The sequence below is a fragment of the Gopherus evgoodei genome, unplaced genomic scaffold (assembly GCF_007399415.2).
Source record: "Gopherus evgoodei ecotype Sinaloan lineage unplaced genomic scaffold, rGopEvg1_v1.p scaffold_43_arrow_ctg1, whole genome shotgun sequence".
NCBI classification, from domain to species: Eukaryota; Metazoa; Chordata; order Testudines; family Testudinidae; genus Gopherus; species Gopherus evgoodei.
The window spans coordinates 2037206-2049927 of NW_022060064.1; the positions used below are offsets into that span (position 1 = coordinate 2037206).

The 12722-nt window shown below is 50.1% G+C and overlaps 1 protein-coding gene across 20 annotated transcripts in view; it reads left to right on the top strand.

Annotated features, from left to right (window-relative positions):
* Positions 1 to 5762, top strand: part of LOC115642642 (zinc finger protein 436-like) — a 936374-nt gene extending 930612 nt beyond the window's left edge. For 19 of the 20 annotated variants that reach the window (XM_030546321.1, XM_030546319.1, XM_030546313.1 and 16 more), the window contains one exon: positions 100 to 5762. In XM_030546321.1, the coding sequence (XP_030402181.1) occupies positions 100 to 1226 (1127 nt within the window). In that variant the 3' untranslated portion in view covers positions 1227 to 5762. The remainder of the gene's footprint in view (positions 1 to 99) is intronic. The other variant, XM_030546305.1, reaches the window with a different exon arrangement.
* Positions 5763 to 12722: the final 6960 nt, after the last annotated feature.

Here is a 12722-nt window from a genome sequence, read left to right on the forward strand (position 1 = left end):
GAGTTCAGTGCCTGATTTTTATATGACCTGTCTTCAGCACTTGTATTGGTTTGGCCTTCCCCTTTCCATCCCTGTTTGAGGTTTCTGTCTCTATCACAGCAGGTGATGCAATGGCATGTAAGAAAGAGCAGAATTCTCAGCCTGAAAATGTTGAGCAAGTGGATAAACACAGAGCATTATCACAAAGATTGAAAAGGAATGTGTGCAGGAGTCATGAGCAGGGAAACTCCTGTGAGATTCAGCACAGACCAGAAAGAGAGCAGGGAAACCATCCAGGGGAGAAAGCAGGTAAATTTATTTCCTATTGGGGAACACAGAAGGACCTCAAGGAAACCACAGCACAGCAGGAAATTCTCATGAGAAAGAGAAAAAATACATGCACTGAGTGTGGGAAAAGCTTCATTCGCAGATCAAGCCTTTCTGTTCATCTGAGAATCCACACAGGGGAGAGGCCCTACAAATGCCATGAGTGCGGAAAATGCTTCACTAGAAGCTCAGACCTTTCTGGTCATCAGAGAATTCACACAGGGGAGAGGCCCTATGAATGCAGTGAATGTGGGAAAAGATTCACTCGCAGCTCAGCCCTTTTTCAACATCAGCGAATCCACACAGGGGAGAGGCCCTATGAATGCCGTGAGTGTGGGAAAACCTTCAATCGAAGCTCGCACCTTATTAATCATCAGAAAATCCACACAGGAGAGAGACCCCATGGATACAGCGAGTGTGGGAAAAACTTCAGTCACAGATCAGCCCTTCCTGTTCATCAGAAAATCCACGCAGGGGCAAGGTCCTATGAATGCTGTGAGTGTGGGGAGAGCTTCACTCGAAGATCAAGCCTTTCTCACCATCAGAAAATTCACACAGGGGAGAGGCCCTATGAATGCAGTGAGTGTGGGAAAACCTTCTATCGCCGCTCGCACCTTATTACTCATCAGAAAATCCACACAGGAGAGAGGCCCTATGAATGCAGTGAGTGCGGGAAAACCTTCATTCACAGATCAGCTCTTTCTATTCATCAGAGAATCCACACAGGGGAGAGGCCCTATGAATGCAATGAGTGTGGGAAAAACTTCACTCACAGCTCAGCCCTTTCTAAACATCAGAGAATCCACACAGGGGAGAGGCCCTATGAATGCAGTGAGTGTGGGAAAACCTTCTCTTGGCACTCAGCCCATGCTAAGCATAAGAGAATCTGCAAGGGAGATCAACACCATAAAAACCTCTAGGGTTATCCATACTTTCTTTTCTCTTATACTTTTCCTGATTCCCACATAGTAACTTTTAAAGCTGTTTGAACTGTTTTCAGTAGTGTTAACCCTCAGCTTGTCCAGATGAGTGGCCCATTTTTGCCTTTTGCAATTCTCCCTCTCTTGAAGTGGGCCCATTTGTCCTTTCTATTGTCCCACAAGTTCTCTTCCTATCAGGAACCAGGGAGCATCACATTTATACCATTCCTCCTATTGCAAAGTTGTTAGGGTCACCAATGATACAGATTTTATCACTGCCAGTTGTTCTCACATTTGCTAAAGAACAGCTATATTGGGAACTTTTCAAGTTGTATATAAATGAAGAGGAGAAGGGGCAGAAAAAAAGTATCATTTCAACCTCTCTGATACTGGAAGGAAACAGGGTGATGCAGAGATTCCCTCCTTCCTCATCATTGCAGAACTGTTACCTTTTGTCTGAGCCATGTAGAGTTTATATTCATCACATTCTATCCATCCACTTCTCAAAGTGTCATTTGATGAAGCATTCTCCATTGTCTGTACTTGGAGATGATGCTTTGAGTTCTTTAATGCTATACTAGAGTTGTTATGATTGGAGATGAAAGTGTCAAAGACCTGGGAGGGGAATTCAAATGGCTCCCAAACAGAGTGTGATCATTTGGAGTTTAAATCCCAGGTTCCATCTATTGGTAAAGCCACTTCTGGCAAGGGGATGGTTTCCCCCTCATTCTGGGATGCTTGGATACTAAAAAAATTGTAAATAACATAACTGACTATAGGACAGTGCTGTGTGAAGCAAGTTTAAATGGATCAGGGAAGAATGTGATGGGAGAATCTCTTGTCCTGATTCTGCAAACTCATATGTAACCTGCTCTGGATTTTCACTTCACACTTTCATTATCATGTATTCTGTCTCTCTCTGATGTGGGTTTCTATCTTTCCTTAAGGCTGTTTGGTCACCTCATTAGATATTAGTTCAGTTTGATGGGATGTAGCTCAGATTTATTGGAGAATTTAAGACCAATGAGCATTTGTTAAAGTCGTCATTTCTCACTTCAGCTTTGCTTTTTCCCCATCCCTCCATGATGACATGGAGGAAGTTGAAGTGCAGTTCTATCAACAGGAGAGAACTCTCTAATTTACTGGACAGGCTAACAAAGACACAGCAGTGATTTAAAATCTCCACTCAGAAATGGTGAACAACAGCACAACCCCAAGTAACTAAAGGAAGTGCATATGATCACAGTGTATTTCAGTTGTTCAAGGCAATATTGTCTCCGATGATCTGGGAAGAGAATTCCATGGTAAGTGGTTTTGAACTAGGCAGACTGCCCATGTGTTTGGTTCCCAAAGCATTTGTAACCCAGTCTTACAGAAGGTCTATCCTACCTAATCTTATGCTATGGGAAATGCAGCCCTTCATGACACAGATATTGAGAAAATAGAAGTGGGATTTTGGTTGAATTTAATCTTTGTAGGTGCTAAAGATGTGTATAAAATGAAACCAGTGTTGAAAATGTAATAGCTTCAGAAAAATAGCTATTCTTGAACAGAAACTCCAGCTCTGGTAACTAATGGAGATTCTGATCCAGGCCTATATCCAGTCTCTTGCCTGGACCTGTGCCACCAAATTAAAGAGAAACTGGGCATGTTTTGGGAAGGCATTCCTCATTAACACTGCTGAGATTTTAAGTGGTTTTGTAAAGGATTCTACTTCAGAGAAGTGTAAATTTATCCTAACCAAGACCAAAGATTTGGAAAGAGCTGAGGTTGAAAGAGTCCACGCTCAGTTCTTGGCTTCCTCTCCAGGAAAGGAAGCCTTGGTGGCTAATGACCCAAGGAAGATTGTTTGTACCATTCCACTTACCAGCTCAGTGTCACTGGTTACACTTCCAAAGTATGCCAGGGTTAGATTGAGAACAATCATCCTTCTCTGTTTGGATGCAAAGAGGGAGTGCTTCATAGGACATTGCTTCCCTGTGGATCCCAAACTGGCAGCCTGATTGGATAACAAGGCCTTTCAGGCTGTAGAAATGATGGTAACTCATGAGGCAGCAAATGTGTCAAGCTCCAATTTCAGACTTCCGGATATGCGCATGTTGAGTCCTGATTCCATGTTTTTTTTCTCTGATGCTGTGGCTACACAATTAAGCCGATGTTGGCACAGTTGCACCAATGTAGCTGCGCTGCTGTAGCACTGCTATTACAGATGCTGTCACCCAGTGGGAGAGATTTCTCCCATCAGACTTGATTAGTCCAGCCCCCTCAACCTGGGGATGGCTACGTTGTTCTCCTGCTGACGTAGTGCTGTCTATATGGGGGATTAGGGCTGTTTAACTACATAGCTCAGCAGTATGGATTTTTCACACCCCTAAGAAATATAATTGTACTTAGTGTAGACCAGAGTTTTCTCTTCTGTTTTATGCATTTTCATTACTTCTCCTCTACCTCTGCCTACTTTGAAAGATTAAAATGTGTGATGCACACATTCTGACATAGGAGACTTCTTCCACCAACACACATGGCAGAAGAACCAGGGACATATGAACTCTCAGAAGTGGTTGGGACCTACGTTGGGACAAACCACAGCTTGAGCCAAGGTTCAGATGTTGGCAATGGGGACTAAAAGAAAACTAACATATGTGGCCAGAATTTGTGATCTTCGAATATGTTGTTGTTACTAATGGAAATGAAATTATAGGTGAAGTGTAGGTTAAAAAGTAACAGACTATCTGTGTGATTATTTTGGAAAACTGAAAGTTGTCTTGTTTTTTGTTTTGTTAGTCATACAGGAAATGATGGCTAATCTTGAAAAGTAAATTTGATTTAATTTACTCCCTGTAGTATAAGGAGTTCTGATAGGAAACTTCCCTCTGAAGGTTGGGGTGAGAGAATGTGTGTGAGAAATAGTGTATAAGAGAATATTGGCCCAGTATATATTTTAATATTTTGTGTTTTCAAATAGAACTTATTTTACTTAGTTTCAAAGTCAATTTCTATTAAAAGGAGAGCTACTTGAGAAGATAAACTATATACGTTTTTTCCCACTTAGACTGTAAGCATCACTGACTTCCCCACTTCTCTAGTTTGCAAAGGAAAGGCCTGACATCTGTCATAGGATGTGTCCAGCAGGTAGGAAAGCTGCAGTTGTTAACCATCAGTACCAAGGAAAAGGCTGAAGTCCATTGCCCTTCATATCAAAAAGCCATCTAAAGGGTGGTCTATGCTGAAAAGCTATGTTGACATGGCCACATCTCTCAGGGATGTGAAAAATCCACTCCCCTGAGAGAAGTAGTTAATGTGACCTACGCCCCAGTGTAGACAGTGTTAGGTTGTCAGAAGAATATTTCCAGTGTTTGAAGGGTAGACAGAGCCTTAGATCGATCCCCTTTGAGAATCGAGTTATGACATCAATTCCAATTTTGACCCATCTCCCTGTATGTGAGAAAGCTGCTAGTATGGAGGGCGAGCCAGGTATCCGATCACCTGATTCAACTGAGGGAAAAGCTCTTAGTGCCCATCAGTCCAAAGACTGAGAGAAATGGAGAGTTCGAACCATTGTCATTTTAGTATCTTATTGTTCCTCTCTCTGTTTTTTGTGTTGGCCTTTTTGTTCTATCACGGTGTGACTGTATGGCTCAGTGCATGTGTGACAAACGCTGATTGGTGCCAATTGGCAAAAGGGTCACTGTTATTCACAAGCGACTCCTGTCTCACCTGACAAACTCACCACACCTAATACACTGATTTTATGATATTTATCCAGGAAGCATAGCAGTGAGATCTCTACTGAAAGCTTGTAAATTATTGATACTCCTAATCACTGTGACAGGTGTGTATGAGTCAGACTGAAGAAGTAATGTAAATACACGGAAAATTATGCCCATATGGTATTATCATGGAAGTGAAGTATCAGAGGACTAGCCGTGTTAGTCTGGATCTGTAAAAGCAGCAAAGAATCCTGTGGCACCTTATAAACTAACAGACGTTTTGGAACATGAGCTTTCGTGGGTGAATACCCACTTCGTCAGATGCATGTTCATGGAAGTGAGTCACCCAAATCATTGGTCTTGGTGGGGACGTCCCATTCCAGTGGGAGGGAATTGTCACCTGTCGCTTGCTAGCCAGTTATGTGATGTGTTGCTCCATTGTCAACCTTTGCACCAACCCAGAAAAGCCAACGGAAAACTATCAAAGACAAACTATAAACCTCAAAACCCTGTGGAAATGAAAAGGACAATGACAACGAGGAGATCTTCTTTTCTATGAATAAAGACAAAAGACTGGTTCGGTCTATAACAGGGTGGAGAAAAACACTCTGGGTCCATTCACCAAGGAGATCCCTAACAACCAGTGGTGCTTCATCAAAGGCAATCACTGCATTAGACTGAAGTGTGAGGTGAGAATCTGCTTAGATAGGGAGAGGTAACTATTAAAAAGTGTAGGTTGCATTTTGCAATTTTGTTCTGTCGGTGTTTGTTTCTGTTTAAATCTCTATCTCTTGTTAAATAAATTTCCATTTGTTTGATAACTGTACTGAAGTGCTGTGTGTGATACAGGAGCAGTGGTCTACAGTAAAACTGGTAACCTGGGAAATATCATTGCTTCGGGAAGGGAGGCTCTGGAATTTCTCTGAGTATCTGGTGATAGGGGCTGGGCGCCAGAGTGGGACACATTGAAGGAACCAGGGATTCAGGTGCCTCTAATTTCAACTGGCAGGACTGCTGTAGCTCAGAGGCAGGTGCTTGAGTGCCTAGTGGCAGGTGATAGCAAGAAAACTCACAGCCCTCAGCTCCCTGAGAAGGGTCACAATGTGCATCTATGTTGAGCCACTTGTCAAATTCACACCGAGAAGGCATCCTATAGTATGGCTCCCTGAATCACAATAGCCCTAAAACTCTCCCGTATGAAAAAGAGTCCTGCACTTAGGATGGAAGAATCCTGTGCACTGCTACAGGTTGCAGATTGACTGGCTAAGCGGTAGTTCTTCATAAAAGGATCTGGGGACTACAGTGGATGAGAAGCTGGATGTGAGTCAACAGTGTGCGCTTGTTGCCAAGAAGGCTAATGGCACTAGTAGGAGCATTGCCAGCAGATTGAGGGAAGTGATTATTCCTCTCTATTCGGCACTGGTGAGGTCACATCTGGAGTACTGCATCAAGTTTTGGGCCCTCCCATACAGAAAGGATGTGGACAAATTAGAGAGTCCAGTGGAGGGTAATGAAAATGATTAGGGGACTGGGGCACATGGCTTTGGAGGAGAGGCTGAGGGAACTGGGGTTATTTAGTCTGCACAAGAGAAGAGTGAGGGGGGATTTGATAGCAGCTTTCAACTACCTGAGGGGGGGTTCCAAAGAGGGTGGGGTTCAGCTGTTCTCAGTGGTCTCAGCTGGCAGAACAAGTCACAACAAAATCATGAGAGTTGGCAGCACTGAGTCAGATTGAGTCTTTATTCTCCGGGATTCCCTGGAGCAGGGGTTCCCAACCTTCTTCTTTCTGTGGCCCCTGCCCAACATGATATAAAACCTCCATAGCCCACCTGTGCCACAACAACGGTTCTTCTGCACGTCCAGTAGATTAAAAGTCAGGGCTGTTGTTAGGGGCTAGCCAGCAGAACAATTGTGCAGGGCCCCACAACAGAGAGGCCCCTATGAAGTTAAGTTGCTCTAGCTTCAGTCCTAGGTGGAAGGGCTCAGATTTTAGATTTCTGCCCTGAACCCCAGTGAGTCTAATGCCAGCCCTGCTTTGAGTGTTATTTTGGCAACCTCCCCGCCAAAAACCAGCTTGCTGCCCTGCAGAGAGCTCCAGACACTCAGCTGAGAACCACAGTCTTGGAGCTCTGTTTAGAAGTAAGGAGCAAAGCTGTTGCCTTTCCTGATGGCTGAACTCAAGCCCTTAAAGTGGGATATTCCTGCCCTGCCAGTGACACCAAGAAAGCTCCCTGAGCAGCTGCCTGGCCTCAGGGACAGTCTAAACCTGCAGGGCCCCAGGGGCAAAGAAGCAGCTGGATCAGGCTGAGCACCCTGTTTCCCAGAGAACTGCCCTGGCTCCCTGCTCAGCAGCAAAGAATTCAATTCCCCCACCCCTGATGAATCAGCCTGGAACTACGTGCAGAGCTGGGAGTTTCTCCTTTCACTCCTGCTGGGGAGTGCCAGGGTCCCAGGGGACATTTCTAGCAAAGCATTCGGAACTCAACTGGGGGAATAGCCTCTCATTACTGAATGCTCACCTTCAGACCACGTCTTTATTTACAGTATTTTTATAATACAATAGAATCCTTCAATCCTAGTGTCACCATCGATAACATGGCTTGTTTAGTCTGGTGGGATACCAAGGGTAAAACTAACCAGCTCTTCAGATCCAAGAGAGTGGAGATAAAGCACCTCTCAGAGTCAATGCGGGGTAATCAATAGGCAGACAGTGGCCACATTGCTTTTGAATGGACCTCAAATTCTTTTTATTTACTTATTATTATCATCATCATTATTGTTATTTTTTATTATTATTTATGCTGGAGTCTGGACCTTGACTAGACCTTGACCAATAATTTTGGCTCTTGACAAAAAATAATGGCTTATCCCTAAGAACGGGGTTGTGTTACATTCCTTATGTCCTCGCTCCATCTTGTGGCCATTTCCTTTCCCTCCTTTCAGTTGAAAAGCTTTGGGATTTTGTGTAGAAACTTTATTTCCTCGGGAGAGACCCAGAAGCAGGGACTGCCTGCATGTATCACCCACTAGATTAGAAGATGACAACAAACACCCTTAAGATGAGGCAGCCGTCCCTGTCAAAAAAAAAATCTCCATTCTTCACTTGAGTGACAGCCTGAATTGTTCCTTATCTGGGCAGAGCCCAAGGATTGTCATTATCAGCAAAAAAACCATGTGTACGTAGCAGGAACCAACCCAAAATGTGCTTTAAAAGGAAGTGTTTCCTTCCTTCTGGGTAAAATTAGCCATTATGGTCATTGATTTCCATTTCCCTTCTCTGACGGCAGAGATGGGGTTTGAACTACCTCGGACTGGGATGTTGAGCCCATGTCCCCATCTGTCAGTCACTCTGGGAACCTCTCTCTCCTCACAGGGGACAGGCTGCCTCTAGCCAGCTTCTTAGCTGGGGGGGAGGTGCTTCATTTGGCAAGCATATGTGGCACATAGGAGAGATTCTTTTATCACATGTATTGGTTATAGTGGTGAGCATAGCTGCCTTCCAAGCAGTTGACCTGTGTTTGATTCCCAGCCAATGTGATGATTCCCCCACTGGGAATTGGTTTAATTTCAGTCACACTGTATCAGTTTAGCGATGGAATGAGAGAATCAGTGTCCCAAATCCTAGCGGGTCATTAAACATCCAGGGGAGGAAGAAAGGGGTGGGACTATACAATGAGCTGTTGGAGTCATCCTGGTATTACAATATTTGGTTTATTTTTTAAAAAATTTTCCTTGACTTCCTTCTCCCTTTTAGACTCAGAACATTTAAGGTCAGAAGGGACCAGTGTGATCATCTTGTCCGATCTGCTGCACCTTGCAGGCCAAAAGGCCCCATCCACCCACTCCTGTAAGAGACCCAGGAGGGGAGGCAGCTCTGTGCACTGCCCCTACCCCAGGCAGTGCATGGAGGCCCTCTGCTCCCCTCCCCCGATGGGTGTGCAGAGATGTGCCAGCAGCACTGAGGTGGCTCCCTGCCCACTCTGCCTCCATCCCTCCCTGCTGCTCCCAGAAGTGGCTGGCATGTCCCAGCATCCCCTGGGGCGGGGAGGGGGAAGTGTCTCCATGTGCTGCCTCTGCCCCGAGTACCAACTCCACAGCTCCCATTGGCCAGGAACTGCAGCCAATGGGAGCTCTGGGGGCAGTGCCTGCAGGCAGTGGCTCACTGAGACCCCCTGGCCCTGCTCATCTAGGGAGCTGCTGTCACAGGGTTGTGTGTACCGGTCATTTTGGGAGCTGCAGGGCCCGGGGTAAGCGCCACCCCTCCTGCACCCCAACCCCTTCCCCCAGTGCAGAGCCTGCACCCGCACCCAAATCTCCTCCCAGAGCTTTGCTTGTCTTGCTTTCATCCAGAACCATCCTTCTTCTCGTGGGCTGCAAGTAGCCACCTCTGGGAAGCCAAGAGGCAGGCACAGGATTCTGCCTCCCAGCAGCCAGCTGCACCTCCCCAGGCTTTGCAGAACGACTGGTGGTGCTCTACTAACCCCACTTAGCCACACTGAGGCACTTAGCTTCTGCCCTGCCTTCCTCAGCTCAACTTTCCTCTTTTGCCCCATTCCCGCCTCATTTCCTCCTCTGGCAAGTCACATAGAGGAGGCCAGCAGGAAGAGCCAGCCTCCGTAGGCCCACCTCCCAGGGCAGAGGAGGCCAAGCCACAAGGCTTCAAAATGTGACTGGCCCAGATCCTCTAGCTTTCCCCTGCTGATGCCAAGGATCTTTCTCAGCTCATTTCACCACCTTCTGTCCTGCAGGGGTTGGGGTTATCGCAGGTGTTACCCAAAATTGGGCCAGCTAGTAAGAGTAGGGAGGACTAATGACCCACCAGAGTTTGGCAGAAAGCAGCACGTTTATTATATTGATAGCTAAGCTCAAAAGAAGGGGGAGGTGTCACACTCGCATACTCACACTCCCAGGACCGGCACAGCACTGGTGATGTCAGGATTCTGCAAGGTAAGAGTCTCACAGCGCAGTTATGTACGGTGCGATGAAGGTAAGTCTTCGTGAGGCACAATGAAATGCAACGCAGAGAACCACTGGCCAGGCGGTCCAGGCAAAGGCCATTCACTGGAAGTACAAGCTTGTGAGTGACTCCTGAGCACAGGGCCCCTTCCCCTTTTGAGGGCCTGCACCTCATGGCCTGTGACTAGAGATGACTTGGCTGCATCTGGTGGGTCACACTCCACCTTGGGCAGTGTCCATGCTCTGGGGGTGTGAGCACAGGCGGCGGGTTATATGGGCTCGAGGTGCCCCGGCTCCAGGAATATTCAGGGCTGGGTGCCCTGCTCCAGCAATATTTGGAGCTGGGTCTCTCCCCCGGCCCTGCCTGGATTGGCCCCGACCCCGGCCCCTGTGGGTCTACCCCCACTAAGGTGACCAGATGTCCCGATTTTATCGGGACTTTCCCGATATTTGCTTGTTTGTCCTGCCTCCCGAACAATGCTAAGTCGGGACACTGGACAAACAAGCAAAAGGTCCGGAGCTCAGAAGGGCTCGCGCCCTCCCCCACCCCGACTCCGCCTCCTCCTTCCCCCATTGGATCCTTCCCCAAATCCCCGCCCCTATCCCCGCCCCCTCACTGCCCTATTGGTTCCCTCCCCAAATCCCCATCTGTGGCCGAGCACGCCGGGCCCAGGAGACTCAGGGGAGCATGGGGCCGGTCTGAGTGTGAGTCCAGCCTGGCCCCGAGGAGGCAGGACTCAGGAGTGGTAGCTGGAGGGAGAGTAGGGGGCGGCCCACCCATGGGGCCAAGTCCCACTGCCGCCAGGGGAGGAAGTGGCCAAGCACGTAGCGCTCAGCAGCTGCGGCTTTGGTGCCCTGGTCTGAACCCCCCGAGTCCGGGCCTGCTGCAGGGACCCAGGAGTGCACACACTGTGCGCGCCCCACCCCTGGCCAGTTGCGTCTGGACTGGCTGCCCAGCTGGTGCAATCCCACGGCAGAGGCATCGGCAGCCCAGCCCCGTTCGTTCCCCTGCGGGACCCGAGTGGGATGGGGGGGCTCGGGCCTGCTGCCCCCACTCCGGGGCCGCCCACGGGATTGCACCAGCTGGGCAGCCAGCCCAGATGCGACTGGCCAGGGGCTGGGTGTGCACAGCGTGCGCGCTGGGTCCCCGCAGCAGGCCCGGGCTTGGGGGGGTCCGTGGGTGCCAGAGCCACAGCTGCCGAGCTTGGTCAGTGGCCGCTTCGTCCCCCTGCGGCTGTGGGTGCTGCTCCCGAGTCCCACTGCCCAGGTGGGGAGAACAGCCGCTGCCTGGCCCGGTGGGTGGGCCGCCCCCTACTCTCCCTCCCGGTACCGCACCTGCGTCCTGCCTGCTTGGAGCCAGGCTGGACTCTCACTCACCCCGGCCCTGCGCTCCCCTGAGTCTCCTGGGCCTCCCTCCAGCACTTATGGAGGGAGGAGGAATTGGGGGTGCGGGATTTTTTTTTTTTTTGCTCTGCCGCCATTTTATTCCCCTTATCCCCGCACCCTCCTTGCATCCCGATATTTGACCTGGGTGATCTGGTCACCCTACCCCCCACCGCCCTGCCCCGCCACGTCCCTGCCTGGAGCGTGTCCCCGCCTCCACCTTCCAACCCTCCCCCTGCGTCCCCTCTCCCCCCGAGCAGCATCCCTGCCTGCTCCTGCTGCCCGAGTAGAGCGGCTCCTGGCAGAAATGCTGTCTGCTGCCCCAGGGTCCTAGCGCCTGCCATCCGCTAATGGCAAGGCAGGCTGCCCTTACCCTGTGCTTCTGCCCTAGCCCTGAGCCTCTCCAATGCCCCAAACCCTCATCCTCTTCCCCCTGCACCCTGATCCTCATCCCCAGCCAGAGCCCTCATCCCTCTGCATCTTGAGCCTCTGCCCCAGCTCTGAGCCCCTCCGCATCATGAACCCCTCATCCTCAGCCCCAACCCTCATTCCCCTGCAGCCTGATCCTCTGCCCCAGTGTGCACCACCTCCCCCTTCCTACACCCCCAGCCGAGCCTGCACCCAAACTCTGTCCCAAAGCCTGCACCTCTCACCCCCTCCTGCACGCCCACTCCCTGCCCCAGCCCAGAGCCTGCACCCAGCACCCAAACTCCCTACCAGAGCCGGCACCCCTCACCCCTTCCTACACCCCCCCCACCAGCCCAGAGCCTGCACCCAAACTCCATCCCAAAGCCTGCACCCCTCATCCCCTCCTGCACACCCATCCCCTGCCCCAGCCCAGAGCCTGCACCCCCACCCCTTCCTACACCTCCACCACCAGCCCAGAGCCTGCACCTCTCACTCCTTCCTACACCCCCACGACCAGCCCAGAGCCTGCACCCAAACTCCATCCCAAAGCCTGCACCCCTCATCCCCTCCTGCACACCCATCCCCTGCCCCAGCCCAGAGCCTGCACCCCCACCCCTTCCTACACCTCCACCACCAGCCCAGAGCCTGCACCTCTCACTCCTTCCTACACCCCCACGACCAGCCCAGAGCCTGCACCCAAACTCCATCCCAAAGCCTGCACCCCTCATCCCCTCCTGCACACCCATCCCCTGCCCCAGCCCAGAGCCTGCACCCCTCACCCCTTCCTACATCTCCACCACCAGCCCAGAGCCTGCACCCCCACCCCTTCCTACACCCCCACCACCAGCCCAGAGCCTGCACCCCTCATCCCTTCCTACACCTCCACCACCAGCCCAGAGCCTGCACCCCTCACCCCTTCCTACACCCCCACCACCGGCCCAGAGCCTGCACCCAAACTCCTTCCCAAAGCCTGCACCCCTCTTCACCCTAATCCCCAGCCCAGGACCTACACCCCAGACCTCTCCCATGAAACCCCGCC